Below are 27022 nucleotides of genomic sequence, written 5' to 3'. Positions count from 1 at the left end.
AAGAGTAATTTGTATGTTAGGGGGCAGCTAGGTGGTGCAGAGGATAGAGCACTAAGCCCTGGAGTCAGGAGACCTGAGTTCAAATTGGGCCTCAGACACTTGGTGACTGCCTAGCTGTGTGACCTTGGACAAGTCATTTAACCCCAATTGCCCTGCCAAAACAAAAATAACCACTTGTATGTTGAGGATGGCTACTAGGTAAACAAGTTTATGTATAGAAGTTCCTAGCTATATACGTGAATTGGGAATATTTTGGATCTATATATGTATATTACAAAGCAGTGGTTGTTTGCTTTGAAGCAAAAGCACTATGTAATATGGGAAATATAAACACAAGATCATTTGAGATTTGTCTGTGCAATCTCCTGGACAAAGGAGGCATTTATTTGTTGTAAGATACAACAGGTTAGGGGTGGCTAGGTGGCACAGTGGATAGAGCACTGTCCTTGGAGTCAGGAATACCTGAGTTCAAATCCTGCCTCAGACACTTAATAATTACCTAGCCGTGTGGCCTTGGGCAAGCCACTTAACCCCATTTGTCTTGCAAAAATCTAAAAAAAAAAACCCCAAAACAAACAAACAAAAAAAAAAAAAGGATACAATAGGCTAGAAGGATGTTTCTCTAGCCAAGGGGAATCTGATATACCATCTATATATCATATATCATATATATATATATATATATATATATATATATATATATGGATAGAGAGAGAGAGAGAGAGAGAGAGAGAGAGAAGATATGATTTCAGACAAAGGGATGTCTCTAGTAAGAGGTAGGAGACAGGCTTGTAGGACCAGTCATAGTTAGAATACCCAGTTTTAGGCAAAGACCCAGGAAGGATAATAAGATCTTTAGGTAGGGGTTTCATTAATTGGTACTCCATTAAGATTATAATTGGAATTCAATATTGAATATATATATATATATATATATACACACACACATATATATATGTATATATACATACATATACATATACATACATATATATATATGCACCCAGTGGGACAGCACCCAAATTCTTAGAGGAGAAGCTGAAAGAACTACAAGAAGACATAGACAGCAAAACTCTACTAGTGGGAGACCTCAACCTCCAGCTATCAGATCTAGGAAAGAAGTTAAGGAGATAAATAGATTGTTAGAAAAATTAGATATGGTAGACTTATGGAGGAAACTGAATGGGGATAGAAAGGAATATACCTTTTTCTCTGCAATACATGGAACTTACACAAAAACTGACCATGTACTAGGACATCAAAACCTAACGATCAACTGCAGAAAGGCAGAAATAGTGAATACCTGTTTCTCAGATCACAATGCAATATGCAATACTGGGCCAAGGAGATATAGACCCAGAACAAATTGGAAACTGAATAACCTCATTTTAAAAAATGAGTGGACCAATAAACAAATTATAGAAAGAATTAACCATTTGATCCTAGATAATGATAATAATGAAACAACATACCAAAACCTATGGGATTCATTCAAAGCAACTCTCAGGGGATATATTATAGTTCTAAATGTTTACATGAATAAATTGGAGAAAGAGGAAATCAATGAACTAAACATGCAACTAAAAAAATTAGAGAAAGAACAAATCAAAAATCCCCAATTAAATACCAAATTAGAAATTCTAAAAATTAAAGGAGAAATTAATAAAATTGAAATCAAAAAAACTATTGAATTAATAAATAAAACCAAAAGTTGGTATTATGAAAAAACCAATAAAACTGATAAACCTCTGGTCAATTTGATTAAAAAAACAAGAAAACCAAATTGCTAGTATCATAAATGAAAAAAAGGTGAACTCACCACCACTGAGGAGGAAATTAAAGTAATAACTCGAAATTTTTGCCCAACTTTATGCCAATAAATTTGATAATCTAAGTGAAATGGATGAATATTTACAAAAATATAAGCTGCCCAGGTTAAATGAAGAAGAGATTAAATACCTAAACAACCCTATCTCAGAAAAAGAAATTCAACAAGCCATTATTGAACTCCATAAAAAAAAAAAATCTCCAGGGCCTGATGGATTCACAAGTGAATTCTACCAAACATTTAAGGAACAATTGGTTCCAATTCTATATAAACTCTTTGAAAAATAGGGAAAGATGGAATTCTGCCTAACTCTTTCTATGAAACCAATATGGTACTGTTACCTAAACCAGGAAGAGTTAAAACAGAGAAAGAAAATTATAGACCTATTTCCCTGATGAATATAGATGTAAAAATCCTAAATAAAATCTTAGCAAAATGATTACAACAAGTCATCACTAGGATAATACATTATGATCAAGTAGGATTTATTCCAGGAATGCAGGGTTGGTTCAATATTAGGAAAACTGTTAGTATACTCAATTATATCAACAACAAACCTGTCAGAAACCTTATGATCATATCAAAAGATGCTGAAAAAGCTTTTGACAAAATACAGCATCCATTCTTATTAAAAACACTAAAGAGTGTAGGAATAAATGGACTGTTCCTTAAAATAATTAGCAGTATCTATTTGAAACCATCAACAAGCATTATATTCAATGAGGAGAGGCTAGAGGCGTTCCCAATAAGATCAGGGGTGAAAGATGGGTGCCCATTATCACCACTACTATTCAATATTGTATTAGAAATGTTAGCATCAGCAATTAGAGAAGAAAAAGAAATTGAAGGCATTAGAATTGGGAAGGAAGAGACAAAACTCTCACTCTTTGCAGATGACATGATGGTCTACCTAGAGAATCCCAAGAAATCATCTAAAAAAACTACTGGAAACAATTAGCAATTTTAGCAAAGTTTCAGGTTATAAAATAAACCCTTACAAATCCTCAACTTTTCTATATATGTCTAGCAAGAAACAGCAGGAAGAGCTAGAAAGAGAAATCCCATTCAAAATAACCTCAGACAGTGTAAAATATTTGGGAGTCTATTTGCCAAGACAGACTCAGAATCTTTTTGAAAACAATTATAAAACACTTCTCACACAAATTAAATCAGATTTAAATAACTGGGCAAATATCAACTGCTCATGGATAGGTAGAGCTAATATAAAAAAAATGACAATTCTAACAAAACTATCTGTTTAGTGCCCTACCAATCGAAATTCCAAAAAATTACTTTAACAAGTTAGAAAAAATTGTAAGTAAATTCATATGGAGAAATAAAAAGTCAAGAATTGCCAGGAGCTTAATGAAAAAAAAGTGCAAAAGAAGGTGGCTTAGCCCTACCTGATCTAAAATTATATTATAAAGCATCAGTCATCAAAACTGTTTGGTATTGGCTAAGAAATAGAGTGGTGGACCAGTGGAATAGACAAGGTGTAAAAGCAGGAGATGATTATAGTAATCTGCTGTTTGATAAACCCAAAGAATCCGGCCATTGTGATAAAAACTCCCTCTTTGATAAAAATTGCTGGGATAATTGGAAGTTAGTATGGAAGAAACTTAGATTAGACCAACACCTCACACCCTTTACCAAGATAAGATCCAAATGGTTACAGGACATAGACATAAAAAACAATACTATAAGCAAATTAGAAGATCAAGGACTAGTCTACCTGTCAGATCTATGGAAAGGTGAACAGTTTATGACTAAGGAAGAGTTGGAGAACATCACCAAAAACCAATTAGATGATTCCAATTACATTAAACTAAAAAGCTTTTGCACAGATAAAACCAATGTAACCAAGATCAAAAGAAATGTAGTAAAATGAGAAACAATCTTTACAACTAATGATTCTGACAAAGGACACATAAATATACAGAGAACTGAGTCATATTTTTAAAACAAAAAGCCATTCCCTAATTGACAAATGGTCAAAGGATATGCAAAGGCAATTTACAGATGAGGAGATCAAAGCAATCCATAGCCATATGAAAAAAATGCTCTAAATCATTATTAGAGAAATGCAAATTAAAGCTTCTCTGAGGTACCACCTCACACCTCTTAGATTGGCCAATATGACCAGGAAGGATAATGATCATTGTTGGAAGGGTTGTTGGAAATCTGGGACACTATTACACTATTGGTGGAGCTGTGAACTCATCCAACCCTTCTGGAGAGCTATTTGGAACTATGCCCAAAGGGCAACAAAAATGTGCATACCCTTTGACCCAGCAATACCACTACTGGGTCTATACCCTGAAGAGATGAGGAAAAAGGGTAAAAACATTACTTGTACAAAAATATTTATAGCAGCCCTGTTTGTGGTGGCAAAGAATTGGAAATCCAGTAAATGTCCTTCAATTGGGGAATGGCTTAGCAAACTGTGGTATATGTATGTCATGGAACACTACTGTTCCATTAGAAACCAGGAGGGATGGGATTTCAGGGAAGCCTGGAGGGATTTGCATGAACTGATGCTGTGTGAGATGAGCAGAACCAGAAAAACACTGTACACCCTAACAGCAACATGGGAGTGATGTTCAACCTTGAAGGACTTGCTCATTCCATCAGTGCCACAATCAGGAACAATATTGGGCTGTCTGCAAAGGAGAATGCCATCTGTATCCAGATAAAGAGCTGTGGAGTTTGAATAAAGTGCAAGGACTATTCCCTTTAATTTAGAAAAAAAAACAGGTATCTTATTGTCTGATCTTGTTACCTCTTAGACTTCTTTGTCTCTTCTCTAAGGATATGATTTCTCTCTCATCACACCAAATTTGGATCAAGGTACAACATGGAAACAAAGTAAAGACCGACAGAGTGCTTTCCGTGGGGGGGGGGGGGGGGAAGCAAGATGGGGGGGGAAATTGTAAAACTCAAATAATATCTTTAATAAAAATAAATTTTAAAAAAAGATTATAGGGGGCAGCTAGGTAGTACAGTGAATAGAGCACCTGCCTTGGAGTCAGGAGTACCTGGGTTCAAATCTGTCTCATACACTTAATAATTACCTAGCCGTGTGGCCTTGGGCAAGCCACTTAACCCCATTGCCTTGAAAAATCTAAAAAAAAAAAAAAAAGATTATAATTGGAATTTAGTGAATTGTATTCACTGGAAGTTCTAACTAGGTAAAACAACTATTTTACATCATGGGACTTTTAATCAATTTTCTCTCATGTCAGATACCAGGATGGTCAACAAAAGGAAATGCTACTGGGTAAATGTCACATTCTTGGAGCCAAGGAAGCTAATAGACTAAAGATGTTAGGTGACAGGGATGTGCAGCCAAAGGGGCTGCTTCTCAGTACAGCTGAGGCTGGACCCCTTTGACTTGATTTCTCCAAAATAATATTTGGATAATATCTCACCTGGAAGAATAAATCTGGCCTAAGACATTTGATTTACCCATGTGACCTTTGCCTGGACACTGACATTCAATACTTATATCTGTAAAGGAATTCTCCTTTAATGTCCTGGATCTTTATAGTTAGTGACTAAGCAAACTAGAAAAAGAAGTTTTAGGTGAGTTAGATCTAATAGCCAGAGAAAGGTTAGGTGTTAGGTGTCTGGTTCTGACACCTGCTATCAGCTACATGCTAAGATAGGAACTAAGTTTCCTTAGTTTTTGTGTTAGAAGCAACGTTTAGGTAAGAAGAATGGGAAATTCTTAGGATATTAGTTTCAAGGTCTAGTTTAACAAAGGAGTGTGAATTAGCTAAGTACACCAGGAAAAGGATGTATGGGAATATTTGGAGAAAAAAATTCATTTTGGTTAAGGATGTTTGAGTCATTGTTGTCATGAGAGCAAAAGTTAAAATTATTTTAAACTAGATGCTGGGTGGTCTTAGAACAAAGATGACCACTAAATGTTTGTGTCACAAGCTTGAGTCAATGTGATCATTCTCATTAGGAGTTTGCTCATGTAGTAAAATACTAATGGAAGTTTGTGTTAAAAGTGAAGTATATGTGTCAATTGGCAATAAGGCAAAATGTGAATTGTAATAAGCTCCAGATTCTCATTGTTTTGTGATAGAAACATGTGTTTTGATCTGAATAAGATGTTAAGCAGTTTCTCAACTAGCCACCAGAGCTGGAGAGGACTTTTTGGAACATATTCAAAAGATGCTGAAGGGCACTGGATGCCTACAAGAGAGAAGAGAAGCAGAAGGGAGGAGAGACAATGGACTAGTTCATCTCTACCATCTCTCACCTATCTGTACACTTTATCTGTAACTTCCCGTTGCCTCTGTGAGTGTGACACTCCTACTTATGCCCTTCCCCTTATGAAAAGGAGGAGGGGAGACAGGGTGAAAATGTTCTCCACTGAAAAGAGGGAGATTATTGGGTGGCATTATATCTACGTGAGTCTGTATATCCTATCTAGAGAATGAGTCTTATCTCTGATTTAGACAACCAGATGTTAGTAAAGGTGGGAGGAGAGTTTAGTTGGCAGAAGTCAATGCCCAGTCTTAGGGTGTGGCTAACTGTTGGATTTGCCATAGCAATCACACAGCAGCTTGAGGATTGGCCTTGGGTGACGGTACCCCTGGATCTGGCCTAGATTCTCAGTCCCTGGTCGGAGGTGCACTGTGGCACAGGATTCTGATCCAGAGGAGAAAGACACCAGTGGCATGTGACTGAGTCAGTTCAAGGTGATTATTGTTTATAACTGACTGGCCAGGATATTTGCCTGGGGAGTAGCCAATGTGTGGACATGTCCAGAAGCAAAGTACATATATTCAGGACTGTAAAATTCAAGAGATAGGTGGCCTTAAGCTCATGTGAGATTAATGATGGTACCTACATGCCTTGTAAAGATGCACAAAACTGGGCTATTTGTTAAGGGAAACTGATTATGAGTTAGTATGGATTTGCTGAAATGGCCATTTGCAAGAAAGATAATTTAAGGAACATCACTATGTATATTAGCTATTCTTGGGGTTCATCCAATGGCACAAAATCAGGAATTAGTTCTGGAGCCAGGAAGACCTTTCTAAAGACATTGATATAAAAACTTGCAGTGGAAGGAGGTACATCAACTTTGGAAATGTACCTATTATCATGATGATTATATAACCTATTTAAGAGGGCCCCTTGGAAGTAAAGAGGAACAGTATTATCCATTTGTTGGAAACTATATTCCTGGAAGACCAACTGGCACTAAAGGGACATTATTGGATTTGTAGGACTACTGCCTACACCCAGTTGTCTAAAGAGTTGGTCAGGGAGTTATATCTAGACTTAAGGGCCACCTACTACCTGGGCACAGGATAAGAGTTGGGGTTATAGAACCCCAGTTTACAGCCTGAATAGACTAATAAGACTCCAAGCTGTAGTGGAAAAATTACCAATCACACAGCTAAGGCTTTGGCCTTACTGTCTGACCAAGTCATGCTAACAAGAGAGGCAATTATTCAACACAGACTCCCTTTTGGCTGAAGAAGGAGGAGTTCATGGTAAACTGAATTTATCAAATCGTTATTTTAGATAGATCTAGCTTTAGCTAGATGAGAATGGGAAGGTCATAAAGGAGATAATCAGGGATATCAGATAGTTGGCACAAGTTCCAATCCAAACCTGGACAAACCCATTTAGTATCTCTTGGATGAGTTGGCTTACTGGTTCATGGTGAAAAATAGTAGCTGGGCATCTTACCATTGGCCCTAAGTGGGATAATCCTATTACCTTGGGTGTGTCTCCCAAGTGTGATCCTGTTAAGAAATTCTATCAGTAAATTAGTACAGGTGTGCAGCTCTAATAAGGAAGAGGTAAAGATATTGATAGGGAAAGTCAGTAGTCCTATCAAGGATGAAGATTGTGAATTAATTTGAGGAAGCCACTGCTGGTGAAGTGTGAAGACCAAGTTGTTATTAAAAAGAAGAGGGGGGGAGTTGTGAGGAATGAAGGGTGGGTGTTGTTGGTTTTCACAGGGTGTGATGGAGGGGGCCTCCTTTGAAATCTATTACAAAGGGGGAATGGCCCCTGTCAATCACAAATTCCAAAGATGACAAACTAGATTAGAAGAAACTAGTCCTTAACTGGTCAAGAAAGGGTAACTTAGTCTTGACCTTCTCCTTTGCACATGCTCAAAGAGATCTATCTGTTCTTGCTCATTAGTATAAAGAGCAGGGTGGGGAAACCAATGTATCAATTAGATTTGTGACCCCAGCCTATGGTTGGCATGAAGGGGCAGTCTTTCAAAGTGCATAAAAGAGCTTGTGTGTTGGGATTTCCCTGCCCCTCTCTCCCACCATGAGAGAAGTGTGCCATTTTGTTAAGATATCTTAGTAAAAACCGTTTTAATCGCCCCGGTCGAGCCATTTATAACAGGTTAGCATTCACAGTGCTATTTTTTAAAAATTTTGTTTGTTTCCTGCAAAAGCGGTTAAAATTTAAAAAAAAAAAAAGGTTAGCGGTGCAGCTGTTCCTCCCAGTTACTCGTGAGACAAGTTGCAAACTGTCATTAGACAAAAACCAGCGGTAGAAATTTTCAGGGAGATTCCTTAGTCTTTTTAGAACGTAGAGAGCCCCGGGAGAGGGAAGGCGGCCACCGGCCAGACCTGGGCTCCAAGACCCGGGAAGGTCGCGGAGGGCGAGGGCGGCGGCCGGAGGGGAGGGGGAGGGTCGCGACTGAGGACGGGACCACCGCCCTCGGCTCTGTTGCCTAGGAAACCAGACCCCCCCATCCGGACCGGGTCCGCACCCTCCGCCCGGCTGGGTGAGGGCTCGACCTTTGGGCCTGGCCCACGCCCCGCCCCGCCCCGCGCCCGGAGCCTACCGAATAGTGGGGCGCCGCGGCGGCGACCGCGGAGGTGGAGGTAGAAGCGACGGCGACGAAGCACTCGGAGGACCGAGCCGCCGCCATGACCCCGCTGCCGCTCCCCGGGAGGCGCCCGAGCTTCCCGGCTAAGCAGGAAGGGTGGCGCTGACAGAGGCCGCCCCGCGCCGGGCCGCCCGACCTCGCCCGGGGCGGTGGCACTCGCGGCGGGCGCTCCTCAGGGCCCCGGGCGCCGCCATCTTGGCCCGGACGGAAGCCGCGTTGAGCCACAGCGCGAGCGCGGGCCCGGCCCCGGAAACGCGGAAGTAGCCCGGGGCCCGCGGTGACTCGGTGCGTGCCGCCGCGGGGAAGGTCTCGTTCGAGCCGCCTCGGCCATGGCCAAGGACGGGGAACCGGGGCCGGGCGGCCCTCCCGGGCCTGAGAGGCTCCTGGATAGCTTGCTGCACGACCTCTACGACCTCGGTGAGCGCGGGCAGCCGGCCGCCGGCCCCCACGTGGGGGGGGTGTTTCCGCGTGTCCTTTGGGGTGGGGGGAGGGCCCGGCTCATTCCCGGCCCGAGCGCGGCTCTGCTCGCCCCACTTCTCTCAGCCCCACACCCCCACGGTCGCTGTTCCGGGACGCCCCCCTCGGCGGCACTTTTTTGCTCCTTTTCCCGGGAAGCCCTTCCCCACCTCCCAGGCCGGAGCCCGGCCTCGCCCCGCGCCAGCCCCCCAACTCCCTGCGTTCCGGTTCTCCCGGGAAGTTCCCCACCCTGCTTGCATCTCGGCCCTTTTTGACGGCCTTGGTACCCACCTGTTCCCTGCGCGATTCCTTGTGTCTCTGGGGCCCTCGGGGCCCCGCGGTATTCGGGGATACCGTTGCCAAGTTCACAGTCTTCTCCATACCTTCCTCCACCAAAAATAAAAAAGTGCCCCAAACAGCGGCCCCTGGCCGTCCCCCGCTTTTACTGCCTAATTCTGGATTGGTGGAAGCCGCGGCCCAGGAGGCCGCCCGAACCCCCGGCTTGGACCGCTCCCGGAGAGCTTGGGCAGAGCCGGCCGAGACCTTCCCGGACGAAACTTGCCACCGCCGCCTGGGGCCCTCGCCAAGGGAGACGAAGGCCTTCCTTCATCTCGGGCACCACGGGCGTGTTATTAGCGGTTGAAATAGAATTTCCTACCTGGCACTTCTCCTGCGGGAGGTAGCACCACACCCCTTTAGCCAATGATGGGAGGAGGAGGAGGGGAGGGGAGGGGGAAACTTGTGTCTGCCACAGACAGATACTGGTAGGAATCTTTTTCTGTAAGGAAATGCAAAGGCAACTTCAAAACTTGTTATAACTTTGGAAATGCTATTTTTTTTTTGTTTGAGATTTGGTGGACCGGATTTCTAAGCTTCCTTAATATAAAAATAGCCACCAATATTTTTTGAATACCTGATACAAGGAAAGCATTTTGTCCTGAGGAATTGAGGGGGAAGGAGGGGAAGACAAAAATTAACAAAATTTAACCCAAAGAAAAAGAAAATCCTGGAGACCCCCTAGAGAGCAATACAGAATTTTGAAAGACAAAAGTTATGTGGGGGGAAAAACAAGATTGAAAATGCCTCTAAATATAAGCAGAAGACAGGAAATTAAAGGATGTTCAGAGAATTAAAGTCAGATGGAGAAATTATATAATATTTTGTAATATGTGTTCATAACATATAACACATTATAAATATGCAAACATCTAGGGTGGGAACTATGCCAGCTGATATTTGGAGAGCTAGGCAGGTTGAAAGATCAGGAACCTGGGTATTTTAAATGCATTAGTGCTAGACAAATTTATAGGCCAACAGAGAATTATTGGGGGGGGGGGGGAAGGAGGCCTTTGGCTGACTGAGTGATTTGCTCAGGTTGAACCAAAAACATGATTCTAATTTAGGGGAAAATAGGGTATTAGTTAAAGTGTTCACTGGTGCCTCAGGTTTAGTTTAATTGTTAAATTTTTACCTGAAAAAGATCAGGAGTGAGAGGATTGTATACTGTCTATCTCATAATGTAAGGAAAATTTTTTTTTGAGCAAAAAAACCATTTTTTTTCTATATCCTCAAGAAGTTGATTTTTTTAAAGTATTTTTTTAATTTAAGGCAATGGGGTTAAGTGACTTGCCCAAGGTCACACAGCTAGGCAATTAAGTGTCTGAAGCCAGATTTGAACTCAGGTACTCCTGACTGCAGGGCTGGTGCTCTATCCACTATACCATCAAGAAGCTGCCCAAGAAGTTGATTTTTAACAGAAAAAGAATTATATAATAAGCATACAGAGGATTTATTTTAAAAAAGAATTCATACAATTCGAAAAAATTAGGAAATGCTTCAAGAAGGAGAGAGTACATTCTAAGCATTGAAAGTTGACATTACAAGGGTATGGAAACCAGAGATCTACTCTATTTGATGAGAATTTGCAATAGGTCCTATCTTGATCTCATCTATATGAACTGTATTTGAAATTGAAATACGCCTATATGTAAACTATATCCTAGATAATATGTCTTTCAAGATGGTAACAGTTATTTCCTTTACATTACTTCTCTCAAACATAAATCTCAAAAAAATCTACAAATATTCTGCATGCAAACGCTGGATCGAGATAAGTAGATAAGATAGAAATGTCAAGAAATGCTTAGATGCTTTCCCAATTTCTAAGTCCACTATGAGCCAGTATAGTGAGCTCAAGTTAATTTGTGTGATTGTACTTCAAGATTTGCCTGTAGGCATCCCCATTTGTTTCATCCATGGCTGTGATTCAGCCTATATTCCAGAAGAGGTGGCAGACACTAATTGTTGCCAATCCTGCAAACAGGGAAAAGGAAAAACATTTGGAAGAAGTTGGGTGGAAGACTCAGTGAAGAGTACAAAAGGGAATAATAAATTCAGATGAGACTAGGCTTTGCTACTTAAAATGTGCTGCTCTGGTCCAGCAACTTAGACTAGCTCTTACTTTACTCCTTGAAGAGGAAGCAGAGGACATTGAATTTCATGACTGTTGCAGCACTAAGGATGAGGGAAATGGGGGATGATCAAAGAGTGAGAACAGAAGCTAAATTCAAGTTATGAGAACATAACAGAAAGACTTGGAGGATTCAAATTCCAAAAGTGAAACCCAAGTAAAAATCTAGATTAGAATCCTTTTTTGTCAAATAGACAAAAGGTAAAATAAATAAAAATACAAAAAAAATCAGAGCACATTGAAAAAGTATTATACTATGAAGGAAAACTAACAAAATTAGCAAAAAGAAAATCCTGGGGACACACTAGAGAGCAATACAGAATTTTAAAAGACAAAACAGTTATATGGGGGGAAAAACAAGATTGGAAATCCCTCCAAATATAAAAGGCCCCAAAAGCAATTTTCTTGGTTTTTTTAAGGGGTAGGGAAGGATTGGCAAAAGTAACAAGTATTTATTAGATGCATACTATATTCAAGGCATGTTGAGTAGAGATAGTTTCAATAGCAAGCAACCTTTGTAAGAAAGATTTTTTTTTTGGTGTTAGCGAGGCAGTGGGGTTAAGTGACTTGTCCAAGGTCAAGCAGCTAAGTAAGTATTAAAATGTCTGAAGTCAAATTTGAACTCAGGTCCTCCTGACTCCAGTGCTGGAGCTCTATTCACTACCCCAGCCTAGCTGCTCCAAGACAAGAATTTTTAAACATAAATTCCAATAACCTAAGATTACTCTATAGTTTTGTCTTTTAAAAAACCATGCTTATTGTCCACACTTTGTGAATTTGTAAATGAACACCTGAGGCCAACATGCTTCTATTTCTTTTTTTTTTTAAGAAAGATTTTATTTATTTTTGAGTTTTGCAGTCCCCCCATTCTTGCCCCCCCCCCCCAATAAAGGCATTCTGTTAAACTTTTTTTAGATTTTTCAAGGCAATAGGGTTAAATGGCTTGCTTAAGGCCACACGGCTAGGTAATTATTAAGTGTCTGAGGCCGGATTTGAACTCAGGTACTCCTGACTCCTAGGCCAGGAGTATGCCACCTAGCCACCCTCTGTTAGTCTTTATATTGTTTCCACGGTATACATTGATCTCAGTTGAATGTGATGAGAGAGAAATCATATCATTAAGGAAGAAAAATAAGGTATAAGAGATAGAAAAATTACATAATAAGATAATGGTTTTTTTTTCTAAATTGAAGGTAATAGTCTCTGGTCTTGAATATTCAAACTCCACAATTCCTTTTCTGGATACAGATGGTGTTCTTCATTGCAGATAGTCTAAAATTGTCCCTGGTTGTTGCACTGAAGGGATGAGCAAGTCCATCAAGGTTGATCATGGTCCCCATGTTGTTGTTAGGATGTACAATGCCTTTCTGGTTCTGCTCATCTTGCTCAGCATCAGTTCATGCAAATCCTTCCAAGCTTCCCTGAATTCCCATCCCTCCTGTTTTCTAATAGAACCATAGTGTCCCATGACATACGTATACCACGGTTTGTTAAGCCATTCCCCAAGTGAAGGACATTCACTCAATTTCCAATTCTTTGCCACTACAAAAATGAATATTTTTGTACAAGTGATGTTTTCCCCCTTTTTCATAGTCTCTTCAGGGTATAGACCCAGTAGTGGTATTGGTGGGTCAAAGGTTATAGACATTTTTGTTGCCCTTAGGACAAAATTCCAAATTGCTCTCCAGAAAGGTTGGGTGAGTTTGCAGCTCCACCAGTAATATATCAGTGTCCCAGATTTCCCACAACCTCTCCAACAATGATCATTGTCCTTTCTGGTTATATTGGTCAGTCTGAGAGGTGTGAGGTAGTATCTCAGAGATGCTTTAATTTGTATTTCTCTAATAAGTAATGATTTAGTGCAATTTTTCAAGACTATGGATCACTTTGATTTCCTCAGTTGTAAATAGCTTTAGCATATCTTTTGGCTATTTGTCAATTAGGGAATGGCTTGTTTTTTTTGAAATTTTGACTCAGTTCTCTGTATATTTTAGAAATGAGTCCTTCGTCAGAAATATTAGTTGTAAACATTGTTTCCCAGTGTGCTACATTTCTTTTGATCCCGGTTTCAGTGGTTTTGTCTGTGCAAAAGCTTTTTAATTTAATGTAATCAAAATCATCTAATTTGTTTTTAATGTTATTCTTCATCTCTTCCTTGGTAAATGTGCTTTTATTTCTAATATTTTCCTGAATTTCGTTTTCTGTAAATTTCTGGCCTTTTCTACTTCTGAGATTTCATTGTATATCTTACCTTACAGACAACTTCCTAAGGAGACTTTTTCACTTTTAAGTCTTCTTAGGTCAGCTTTCTGAGATTCAATGGAAATACCTTTCCACTAGCCTTTGTTAGGATCCTGCATCCCTCTGGGCTTGTTATTCCTCTATTTTAAACCATGAGCCACAACTCCAAATACTATTCTGAGTTGCTACTACCTCACTTTTCTGTTTGCATGGTGGAGTAAAGTTAACAGTAGTCTTAGAAATTGGTTTTTAATACCTGACATATTTATAATTCTTGTGTTTCTGTTGTATTTTCAAGTAAATATCCTGCTCATCTCTGTATTTTTCATTAGATAAGAATAAACAACGTAGGATTTTATTTTGAGTTGTAAATTGAGAATCTTTGATTTTTTTTTTGGAATATCCTATCCTTTTTGTGTACAGAAAATGAAAGCAAAGACAGGTAGCAGAATGAATACCAGAGTGTGAAGTGGTCCTATAAAAATAATGTCATATCTTGTTAGAATAAGCCAAAAAAGATGATAAAGGCACAAGAGTCACCTCTTCACCATGTCCTCCCACCAGATTTTCAGGATTAAGAGGGTTCTTTCGAAGAAGCAGAAACAAAACTGTTCCATTGCTTAATGGAATTAAACAAAACTGGCAGTAAGATCAGGTACAATTCCAAGAAGAAGCACTGGGGAAGGACTAAACTAGTTTATAAAAACTATGATGACATATTTAGTCTGTATACCAAAAACAAATAACCCTATTGTAACACTACCCTGACCTGATAAAGAAGTAATTGCCACTACTTTGCCATGTGGGGAAGAGACTGATCTTTTTCTTTTGTTTTCATATATTGAGTTGTTCGGTTTAGTGATAAATATGTACATGGGGCAGCTATGTAGCATAATGACTAGTGTACCTGATCTGGAGTCAGAAGACTCATTTCCTGATTTCATCTCTAAACTTAAGACATTTACTATTTTCATGACCCCAGGCAAGTCACTTAACCCAGTTTCCTCATCTTTAAAATGAGCTGGAAAAGAAAATCACTAAAGTATCTTTGCCAAGAAAACCCCAAATGGGTTAGGGTTGGAAATGACTGAAAAATGATGAAACAACTAATGTGTATAAAATTTAAACTGTTTTTCAAATCACTATTTTCACATATTATATATGTATAATTATTTATTTGCCTGTAAGAAGCAGAGTCCATATTAAATAAGGTTCTGAAGTTGAGAACACATGGGTTCAAATTCTTCCTCAAACAATGTGTATCACCCTGAGCAAGTGACTTGACCTCCCAGAATCTGTTTCTTTTTATATAAAATGGAGATAATGACAGCACCTTCTTTACAGAGTAGTTGTGGGAAATTAAACGAAAAAATGACGGCTATTGCCAGATATTTTCTTTTTTGCAAGGCTTTGAATTTTACAGTTTTCTTCCTCCCTCCTTTCTCTCCCTCTTCCTCCTGACAGAAAGTAATATGAAATCTTCTCTATGTTTATAACTATAAATAATCCATATTGATCATTCTGTAAAAGAAGGATCAGATCTAAACAGAAGGAAAAAACCCTTCAGAGAGAAAAAGTGATTTAATACATAAAACAACTTTTAAGCTTTAGTTTTCATTCAAACTCCACAGTTCCTTTTCTGGTTATGGATAGTATGTTCTATCGCAAGTCCTTTAAAATTGTCTTTGATTATTATACTGCTGCAATCAACAAGTCCATCATGATTGATCTTCTCCCCATGTTGTTGTTAGTGTCATGAGTTTTCTTATGGTTGCTCATTTCACTCAACATCAATTCATGCAAGTCTTCCCAGGCTTTTCTGAAATCCCATCCCTCATGATTTCTTATAGAACAGAAGTGTTCCATCACATACAACTTGTTCAACCATTCCCCAATTGATGGGCATCCCCTCAATTTCCAATTCTTTGTCGCTACAAAAAAAGCTGCCATAAATCTTTTTTGTACATGTGGGAATTTTACCCTTTTTCATGATTGCTGAATGACAGGATATGCACAGTTTTATTGCCCTTTGGACATAATTCCAAATTGTTCTCCAGAAAGGTTGGATCAGTTCTCAACTGTACCAACAAGATGCAGGTTAATTTTTAAGCTTTCAGGGATATATAAACTTGATCTGCCTCAGTCAGATTATATTTGTCTTCCTTTTAGTAATCAAAGCTAGTGATAATGTATATTAAAGAAAGGCAAAGCTGTTCAAACCTTATGTTGCTTCTATTTTTTTCTGCTAAAAAGAATGATGTTGGTACTGGAAAGAATAGAAAATGGCTAATAGGGAGTTAAATAGGAAAAGTAAGTGAGGAGCAGCTAAGTGGTACAGTAGATAGAGCACTGGTCCTGGAGTCAGGAGTACTTGAGTTCAAATCTGGCCTCAAACACTTATTGTCTAGCTGTGTGTCCTTGGGCAAGTCACTTAACCTCATTGCTTTAAATAAATAAATAATAAAGAAAAAAAAAGAAAACAAAGAGCATCTACTTGCTGTAGATGATGAGTATAAGTTCTTGCCACCAGACCCAAATGAACTAAATCTTCATTGTACTATTCCTGTTGGATTATTGAATCATTGTTCTTTGAAATGTCCTAGAGATATCGCTTCTCAGCCTTTTGGCTAAGATCAAGTGAAATATCCTAGAGAATGGAGGGGGTGTCAGAGGTCTGGAAATTGGCAAATTCTGACCTTTAACTAGGGAAAAAAATTAATTTAAAAAACTAAACCTGTGAGCTTGACTTAAAAAAACAATTTTTCTTTTTTTTTTTTTCCCCAAGACTTGGGATTAAGGTATAGGGAGCTCCTTTGATGACACTTCCTCCCCCAGGGCAGAGTAGCAGCTTTTCTCCACTTAAAGTCTTAGAGAATTGCCTGGGTCTTAGAGAGCTTATGCAGATTTCCCAAGGCCACCTAGTGTAGCACATATTAAAGGGATAGTTAGTTAATATCTAGAAAAGGAAGCAATACTCATAGAAGAGTATTATAGACCAGAACTAACTCAAACAAGTCTTGTTATTAAGTCTTAGGAACAGTATACAATATAGTACCTGTAGATTATAAAATTCAATAAAAATAGCTTTACTAAGAAGATTTAAAAAAAGATAGACTTCTTAATTAAAATAAAATACTACTCTCTTCTACTTCACTATTCACCATAGCAAGTGATAACACTATCAGGAAGCCATCCTTTGCAGGAAAATAATTAAATTTAAAAAATTAAAAAAAATTAAAAGCTTCAGAGCATTTTTGGTTGGTAAAAGATACTCTGAACATTTCTGTATTTATATCTTTGTAAAGTTTTTTTTAATAAAAGAAAGACTATTTATTTTGAATTTTACAATTTTTCCCCTAATCTTGCTTCCCTCCCCTCCACAGAAGGCAGTCTGTTAGTCTTTACATTGTTTCCATGGTATACATTGATCTCAGTTGAATGTGATGAGAGAGAAATCATATCCTTAAGGAGGAAAGATATGAGAAATAGTTAAATTACATAATAAGGTATTGATTTTTTAAAATTAAAGTTAATAGTCTTTAGTCTTTGTTCAAATTCCACAATTCTTTCTCTGGATACAGATGGTATTCTCCATCCCAGATAACCCCACATTGTGCCTGATTGTTGCACTGATGGAATAAGCAAGTCCATTAAGGTTGAGCGTCACACACACCCCCATGTTGTTGTTAGGGTGTACAATGTTCTGGTTTTGTTCATCTTGCTTAGCATCAGTGCATGCAAATCCTTTCAGACTTCCTTGAATTCCCGTCCCTTCTGGTTTCTAATAGAACAATAGTGTTCCATGACATACATACATACATACATATAGATATAGATATAGATATAGATATAGATATAGATATATATATATATATATATATACCACAGTTTCCTAAGCCATTTCCCCAATTGAAGGACATTCACATTCCATTTCTTTATTACCACAAATGAGGCTGCTATGAATATTTTTGTACAAGTAATGTTTTCCCCCTTTTCATAATCTCTTCAGGGTATAGACCCAATAGTGGCATTGCTGGATCAAAGGGTATGCACATTTTTGTCACCCTTTGGGTGTTATTCTAGAAAGGTTGGATGAATTCACAACTCCACCAACAATATGTCAGTGTCCCAGATTTCCCACATCTCTTCCAACATTGATCATTGTCCTTTGTGGACATATTGGCCAGTCTGAGAGGTGTGAGGTAGTATCTCAGAGATGCTTTAATTTGCATTTCTCTGAGTAGTGATTTAGAGGAATTTTTCATATGACTAGTATGAATTGCTTTGATTTCCTCATCTGTAAATTGCCTCTGCATATCCTTTGACCATTTGTCAATTGGAAATGGTCTGTTTTTGTTTTGTTTTGTTTTTAGGGTTTTTTTTTTTTTTGCAAGGCAGTGGGGTTAAGTGGCTTGTCCAAGGCCACACAGCTAGGTAATTATTAAGTGTCTGAGGCCAGATTTGAATTAGGGTCCTCCTGACTCTAGGGCCAGTGCTCTTTTCACTGCACCACCTAGCCACGCCATGGCTTTAATTTAAAAATTTGACTCAGTTCTCTATATATTTTAGAAATGAGTCCTTTGTCAGAAATACTAGCTGTAAAAATTTTTTCCCAATTTGCTACATTTCTTTTGATCTTGGTTATAGTGGTTTTATCTGTGCAAAAGCTTTTTAATTTAATCAAAATTGTCTAGTTTGTTTTTAATGATGTTCTCTTTGTAAAGTTTTTATGTCCTTTTTTCCCCCATGAAACTTCCATGCACAAATGAAAAATAGGTATACTCTTTTTATTCCCATTCAATATTTTCCAAAGGTCTAGCAAATCTAACTTTTCTAAAATTCTATTCTGGTTATTCTTTTTTTTTTCTTTCTCCCCCCCCCCCCCAAATTAGACTTATTTAGGTCTGAAAAGGGTAAATTGAGCTTCCTCATTATTAGTTTTATGGTTTATTTTTTTTATTAAATATTTTATTTATTTTGAATTTTACAATTTTCCCCCTAATCTTACTTCCCTCCCCCACAGAAGGCAGTTTGTCAGTCTCTACATTGTTTCTATCAATATATGATCCAAATTGAGTATGATGAGAGAGAAATCATATCCTTAAAGAAGAAACATAAGAGATAACAAGATCAGATAATAAGATATCAGTTTTTTCCCTAAATTAAAGGAAATAGTCCTTGGACTTTGTTCAAACTCCATGCTTCTTTATCTGGATACAGATGGTATTCTCCATTGTAGAGAGCCCCAAATTGTCCCTGATTGTTGCACTGATGAAATGAGTCCATCAAGGTTGATCATCACCCCCATGTTGCTATTAGGGTATACAGTGTTTTTCTGGTTCTGCTCATCTCACTCAGCATCAGCTCAAGCAAATCCCTCCAGGCTTCCCTGAATTCCCATCCCTCTTGGTTTCTATAACATACACACACACACAAACACACACACCACATTTTGGTAAGCCATTCCCCAGTTGCAGGACATTTACTTGATTTCCAATTCTTTGCCACCACAAACAGGGCTGCTATGAATATTTTTGTACAAGTGATGTTTTTACCCTTTTCCATCATCTCTTCAGGGTATAGACCCAGTAGTGGTATTACTGGATCAAAGGGTATGCACATTTTTGTTGTCCTTTGGGCATAGTTGCAAATTTCTCTCCAGAAAGGTAGGATGAGTTCACAGCTCCACCAACAGTGTAATAGTGTCCCAGATTTCCCACAACCTTTCCAACAATGATCATTATCCTTTCTGGTCATATTGGCCAGTCTGAGAAGTGTGAGGTGGTGCCTCAGAGAAGCTTTAACTTGCATTTCTCTAATAAGTAATGATTTATAGTAATTTTTCATATGACTACGGATTGCTTTCATCTCCTCATCTGCCTTTGCATATCCTTTGACCATTTGTCAATTGGGGAATGGCTCTTTTTTTTTAAATATGACTCAGTTCTCTGTATATTTTATTTTATTTTTATTTTTTAGGGTTTTGCAAGGCAAATGGGGTTAAGTGGCTTGTCCAAGGCCTTATAGCTAGATAATTATTATGTGTCTGAGGCCCGATTTGAACTCAGGGACTCCTGACTCCAGGGCCGGTGCTCTATCCACTGTGCCACCTAGCCTCCCCTTCTGTATATTTTAGAAATGATTCCTTTGTTAGAAACATTAGTTGTAAAGATTGTTTCCCAGTTTACATTTCTTTTGATCTTGGTTACAGTGGTTTTGTCTGAGTTTTATGGTTTATTACTCTCCATAATTCATTTAACTTTTACTTTTTTGAATTCAGATGCTATGACATTTGGTTATTTTTTAATGGTACATCTTAGCAGACTAGAGTTTCACATTTTTCTCTTTTAATTAATAAAATTAATTGATTAATTTTCCTATCATTAATTAATTTATAATTACATTAAGTAACTTAATGAATATAATTTAATTAAATTTATTTTAATTTTATTTTTGCTATTTGTCAGAAATCATGATTGCCACCACCCCCAGCTCCTTATTTTAACTTTTTCTTTTTTGTTTCACTTGTGTTCATTATGAGGAACATATTGTTGGATTCTGGTGTCCAGTTAATTCTTCTCTCCCCTTTCTCTTTTGAGGGTGAGTTTATCCCATTCACATCTACAGTTATGTTTCCCTTCATCCTTTTCTTTTATATTTTTCCTTCTCTTTTTCTTCTGCCCCTTCTTTAAAAGTTTGTTTCATTTGTCCTCCCTATTATTCTTCCCTTCTTCCATTAGACTGCTCCCATAGATTTCTAATTCATTTATGTAAAATAATTTGCCCTATTTTTTCCTTTCCCTTCTCCTTTAGTATATTTTCTTTCACTCTGTATTCTTCTTTTAATCTTAAGATCATGAAGATAAAACAGGGATTCCCAGGCCTTATCTACTTAAGACTCCCTTTTATGACTTCTGATTATGAAAGAGTTTTAAGACATTACATGAAGCATCTCCCCATATAAGAATATAAACAATTTAACATTGTTTAGTCCTCTATGATTGATTGTTCAATTATGTTTACTTTTTTTTCCTTCTCTCAACTCCTGTGTCTATATGTCAGGTTTTCTTTTCGGCTCTGGTCTTTTCAATATGAATGGCAATTCTTTACTTCCTCTGTAGGATTGTAATTAGTATTGTGCAGTAAATTTTTCTTGATTCTAGGTCTTGATCTTTTGCCTTTTGGAATATTTTACTGCAAGTTCTCCTTTCCTTTATAGTAGTGATTGTTAAATCTTATTTGATTTTGACTAAAGCTTCTTGGTATTTCAGATATTTCTGACTACTTGCAGTATTTTTTTCCTTAACCTGGGAGTTCTTGGTTTTGTCTGTAATATTCTTGAGAATTTACATTTTGCTATTTCTTTCTGAAGGTAATCAGTGATTGATTTCAAGTTCTATTTTGCTCTCTGGTTCTAAGAGCATTGAGCAATTATCTTATTGTAATTCCTTGGTATATAATTGGGTTCTGTTTTTGGTCATGATTTTTAGATTATCCATTGATTTCTTAAATCAGTTCTCTTCAGACCATTTTCCAGGTCAGTTGTTTTTCCTATGAGATACGTAACATTTTTACTTTTAGTCTTTTAACTTTAATTTCTTGATGCCTCTTGAAGTCCATTAGCTTTTATTTGGTCCAATCTAATTTTCAAGGAGTTATTTTCCTCAGTTTTGGTTTTCTTTGTATTTTCCCAAGTATTTTTTTTTTCATTTCTTCAATAGATTTCACTTCTTTTCCAGTTTTTTCTCTTTTATTCTCATTAATTTTTAAAATCATTTTGGTTTTTAATTTAACTCTTCTACAAATTTTGTTGGACCTTTATCCAAACTGCATTTTTCCTTTGAGGCATTATTTATAGATGTTTTTGAGTCATTTTTTTTTTCCTTTTGGGCTTGTGTTTTGAGCTTTCTTGACACTGTAATAATTTATTATGGATTTTTTTTGTTTGTTTGCTCATTCTTTTATGTTACTTCTTAACTTTGAACTTTCTGATACTCTCTCCACCAAGGGGAGGATTGTCTGGTCTGAGCTTCTGTTCTCTTATGTCCTTCTGCTGCTCTTGCAGAACCCCCAAACCAAAGTCATACCCCAAACCCAGTTCCATAAATTTAGGAGCCAATGAGGGTTTATTGAGTTCACTAGTAAAGGAGTCCCACTCATATAAGAGTAGAGATTCTGAATGAACCAAAGGATAATTTTTTTTAAGTTTCAATTTAAACAGGAGAAAAATTGGGTATAGGATGCCTCAGACTGGACAAGGTTGTTGCTGGTATCCCATGATTGAACAGTTCAGGCTAATAACAGGAAAGCTATCTTTGTAATCTTTTGTAATCCTGCCCTCATACATAGAATTGTCTAGAGTTGTTTTAACAGTAAAGGAGGTCCCAGAAAGGAGGTTGGTTGCAATTTAAACAGGAGAACTTCTGATAAAGTAGATGTGCTTTAGCTTTTTCTGCCACCCACACTCAGATTTATGAAGGGCTTGCAATATGCCAGACACTGTGCTAAGCACTTTATACTTATTAGTTCATTTGATTCTCACAATAATCTTAGGAGGTAGGTGTTATTATTGTCTCCATTTTACAGATGAGGAAACTGAGGTAGACAGGTTAAGTGACTTGATCAAGGTCATACAGCTCTAGTCTTATTGATTCCTCTCCACTGCACCACCCAGCTGTCCAAGTGCCTTTGTATATGTCACCTCAACATTTATGTTTTGATGATGGGATCATCACATTAAAACTGAACGTGTTTATATTTTTCTTTTTTCTTTGAAAGCACAGGAGAGACACTAGATAAAAAGACATTGAAAAGAAGCAAAAATAAAAAGAACAAAAAAGATTCAGTAACTGAAGAAAATCTGACAGTGGACACAGCCTTGCAGCCCGAGCCTCTTTCTAGAAGTCAAAAGAACAGTACTTCTAGCTTCTTCCAAAAGCTTAAAGAAGAGCTTCTTTGTGACTTTTCTGGGGGTTCCACTGGTTCTGCTCCTCATCCAGAAGTCTCTGCAACAGTATCTCCTGATCCATCTTTAACAAAGGAAAAAAGAGTAGAAATTGTTGAGTTTCATAGCTGGAATAAAAAGAAGAAAACTGAACTAGAAATGCCCAAGGATGAGGACCTGAAGGTAATAAAATTTGTTTATATCTAATTAATTCAGTTCAGGAAACTATTAGTTCTACCTTAAAGTCTTAATCAAGTATTGATTTTTTCATAAAACCTTGATTTTTTTGTAGGAGAGAATATCATGCACAGGAACAGATAGGTTATAAATTTCTTAAAGCCAGAGTGATCTCATTTTTGTCCTTCATACTCTTAGCCTAATTTGATGCCTAAAGAGTAGTGGACACTAAATAAATGCTTACTGATTTATTGACTCCAAACTCTGAAGGAATGAATTATAAATCTAGTTCATTTGCTACTTTTTTACAAGCTTTCTCTTTTGCAGAGGGGCAACACACTGACCAGAAACCCCACCTTTTCAAATCACATCAACAAGTGTTTATTGAGTGTTTGGTATGTCAGGATTGGGCAGCTCTAGAAATAAAATATAAATAGAAAGAAAGTCTTTTTTCTCAAGGAACTGAGATTTTAATAAGAGAAGACAGCATATAAAAGGAAGTTGAAAAGGCTGGAGAAAGGAGGATAGAGTTCCAGAGCTGGTGCTGCCTGTTAGAGAATTAAGGAATAAAGATTTGACTGGCCTGGCTATTTTCTTTAAAATGGAGATAGTGGAAGAAACCAGATAATCAGGAAGAGGTTTCAGGAGGGAAAAAGTACTTCCAGTGTGAGATTGGGTGATGCAAAAGTTAAGGAAGCTTCTAAGACTTGGTAGAAAAAAACCCAGAGACAGGAGTAGATTTTTTTTAATTTTAACATTTTATTTGTTTTCTAATTATATACAGTAGTAATACGTATCTTTATAATAAGTACACCAGAAGAGGGGGAGGGGGGAGAGAGACAGACAGACAGACAGACAGAAATGGCAATGAAAACTAGGAATTAGAAAACTAGAGATGCTAGCTGAATTCATGGGAGTTAATGAGATGACCAAGATGGGATTTCTATAAAGGAGAGAGCACTGGGGATTCCTCCGTAAGGGGCAGGATAACAATCCTGCAGAGGAGAATAAAGAGTGGCCAGCCAGGCAGGAAAATCAAGAGATCGATCAGTGTTGTGATAATCCAGGAAGAAGAGAGTAGCTGACAGTATCAACCACTAAAAGAAGATCAATAAAGATTTTTACTGGGGTGGCTAGGTGCCGCAATGGATAGAGCACCAGCCCTGGAGTCAGGAGTACCTGAGTTCAAATCTGGCCTCAGGTACTTAATTACCTAGCTGTGTGGCCTTGGGCAAGCGACTTAACCCAGTTGCCTTGCCAAAAAAACCCCCTAAAGACTGATGAAGGCAGCCTTGTGCAGTAGTTAGTACAAATGTCATCAGGCCATTTTTATAGATGAAGAAACAGATTATTTAAGCTTCTTGCTCAGTGGCACACAATTGGTCATTGTTAAGAGCAGGACTTAAAAGTTCAGTTTCTCTCTGGAATACAGGTGATTTTTTTCCACAGCCCTTGGTGAATAGTTCAGACTTAAAGTCAGTTAAGACAGCTAAGATATTCTCTTATTCTTTCTTCAACTATCTTACATTTCAGTTGTTGTTCAAGCATGTTTGTCTTTTTGTGACCCCATAATAACATGCCACTTCTGTCTGTAGAGTTTTCTTGGCAAAGATACTGGAGTGGTTTGCCATTTCCCTCTTTAGAGGCATTCAGAAGTTAAATACCTTGCCCAAGACACAATAAGTAAATGTCCCAGGTCAATTTTAAATTTAGGTCTTCCTTGTTCCAGCCATCAAATTGCCTCTTACATTTCATTTACCTATTAACTATATTTTCTCTGCCTTCTACAACTTTAAGATCATTTTCTTCAATAAAGCAGATGGCAGCAGAATTGTCATTTGTAGTTCTGTTTTCTTTCTGTCATCTGCACCAAGGCATTTTGGAAAGAACAGATTAAAATACTGACACTTAATGCTTTAAGTGTAAAATAACCAGGTAAATGTGATCTTTAGTCATCAGCATTTCATTTGCCCCAAGTAAGACAGTGGATCAATCCCTTTTTGTTTCTTTTATACCAATCATGACTTGAATTCCCCTCTCCATCCCCCCTTTAAAAAAAAAATCTATGATGATTGATTTTTTTCATAGACTTTCAAGTTCACCTCCATCCTTTCCCTTATTCTTGGGGGCTTGAATTTACATATTGATATTTTCTCCAACACAATAACTTTCTGTTCATCAACCTCATCAAATCCCATCATCTGCACTTCCATTCTGCTCTAACCACACATGGGAATGGTCCTGTCCTTGCTCTTGCCATTTCATCACTTAAGGATTTTTTTTTCTGTGTCCCATTTTTCCCATCCATAATTTCAAAATTCCTCTCTTTACCTTCTACCTCTCCTTTGGTCTCACCTCTCTCACCTCTCTTTTGATTTTGCTGTAACCTCCAGTCAGTCCATCTCTCCCTGCTGTTCCACGTTATTGCCACTACTCTGGCCTCATTTTCATCACTTCAAAATCTACACTATGGTTTTACCAATTCACCTTTACACTTATTCTCTTCCCATAAATCCGTTTCACCCTTATCCTCTTGCTACTGCTCATCTTGTTCCAGATTTCAATTGTAGATCATTTCTACCATTTGCATACTCCACTTATCTACAAACTCTGTTAAATGTCATTGGAACGAATCATATAGTTGTGTTATCAGGATTCACTACAAATTTATATTATGTATCTCAATTGAGATATCATAATTTTGTTTTAGTTTTTAGGGGTTTTTTGCAGGGCAAATGGGGTTAAGTGACTTGCCCAAGGTCACACAACTAGGTAATTATTAAGTGTTTGAGGCCGTATTAAGTATTGTTAACATGAAGAAACTGTAAGAAAATGTTCCCTATGGAAAAAGAATTTTTGCCTCCAGCTTCTATGAGAAGCCTGAGCTCAGTTGCTGATTCTTATTTCTATAATGTTCCAATCACAATTCAGTCACTGTCCTTCTAACCAAACGTTTATTAGGCTTCTAACATTGTACTTCCTTCTCACAGCATTGTACAAATCCCCTTTGTCCTCATAAACTTCACTTCCCTCAATTTATTCTTTGGCTTCTCAACCTGATTGTAAATTGATCAGGCACACTTCACTTGGAAGAAACATGACTCTGAGGATGTGCTTAAAAGTTGGTTTCAATTTTCCCCTTCTGTATGCAAGCAATAAATATGTCTTAGCTAAACCACAGAAATTCAGAGTCTTGAGTAATTCTCAACATCATGCTCCATTTTCTTCTCTTTTGCTCCAGTCCTGGAACAAGAGGTGGCTCTTCTTACCAGTGTCAATCCCTTACTTTGTCTTCTTGATCTCATCCCCTTTTCCTCAAGGATCCTGCTTCTATGACCCATTAATTTTGTCATTCTTGTTCCTTTATTTAATTTTCCATCTCTCATTTTCTGATTTCTTTCCTGATGCCTACAAGTATGTTTAATCTATTATTTTTTAAAAAGTCACTTTACTATTTTTGATGCTGTCTGCTTTCTCTACTCTTTCACAGCCAACTTCTTTTTAAAAGGATTTTATGCATTCCTTGCATCCATTTTTCAGTCTCTGACTTCTGTCCCTATCATTGTCCCCACTGGTTCTCTCCAAGATCATCACTGATCTCTTTATATCTAAAATCCCATGACTTTTTCCTTAGTAAAAGTCTTTTTTAGTTTTTGCAAGGCATTGGGGTTAAGTGTTTTGCCCAAGGACACACAGCTAGGTAATTATGAAGTGTCTGAGGCTGGATTTGAACTCAGGTACTCCTGACTCCAGGGCCAGTGCTCTATCTACTGCGCCACCTAGCCACCCTAGTAAAAATCTTTATTGATCTTCTTTTAGTGGTTGATACTGTCAGCTACTCTTTTCTTCCTGGATTATCACAACACTGATCTCTTGATTTTCCTACCTGACTGGCCACTCTTCATTCTCCTCTGCAGGATTGTTATCCTGCCCCTTATGGAGGAATCCCCAGTGCTCTCTCCTTTATAGAAATCCCATCTTGGTCATCTCATTAACTCTCATGAATTCAGCTAGCATCTCTGT

The 27022-nt window shown here is 37.9% G+C and overlaps 2 protein-coding genes across 4 annotated transcripts in view; one reads left to right on the top strand and one right to left on the bottom strand.

Moving 5' to 3' along the window:
* Nucleotides 1–9766, bottom strand: part of GNPAT (glyceronephosphate O-acyltransferase) — a 51824-nt gene extending 42058 nt beyond the window's left edge. The window contains exon 1 of one of the 2 annotated variants that reach the window (XM_074223050.1): nt 9459–9766. In XM_074223050.1, the coding sequence (XP_074079151.1) occupies nt 9459–9548 (90 nt within the window). In that variant the 5' untranslated portion in view covers nt 9549–9766. Of the gene's footprint in view, nt 1–8666; nt 8938–9458 lie in introns of those variants that run through there. The other variant, XM_074223048.1, reaches the window with a different exon arrangement.
* The window catches only part of FSAF1 (40S small subunit processome assembly factor 1), a 40807-nt gene continuing 22354 nt past the window's right edge, over nt 8570–27022 (top strand). For both annotated transcript variants that reach the window (XM_074223052.1, XM_074223051.1), the window contains exons 1-2: nt 8570–9128; nt 22662–23005. In XM_074223052.1, the coding sequence (XP_074079153.1) occupies nt 9041–9128; nt 22662–23005 (432 nt within the window). In that variant the 5' untranslated portion in view covers nt 8570–9040. The remainder of the gene's footprint in view (nt 9129–22661; nt 23006–27022) is intronic.

This window comes from Macrotis lagotis, chromosome 2 (genome assembly GCF_037893015.1).
Source record: "Macrotis lagotis isolate mMagLag1 chromosome 2, bilby.v1.9.chrom.fasta, whole genome shotgun sequence".
In the NCBI taxonomy this organism is placed as follows: domain Eukaryota; kingdom Metazoa; phylum Chordata; class Mammalia; order Peramelemorphia; family Peramelidae; genus Macrotis; species Macrotis lagotis.
Note: the sequence above shows the minus strand (reverse complement) of the source record. Positions and strands in the feature narration are given on the sequence as shown.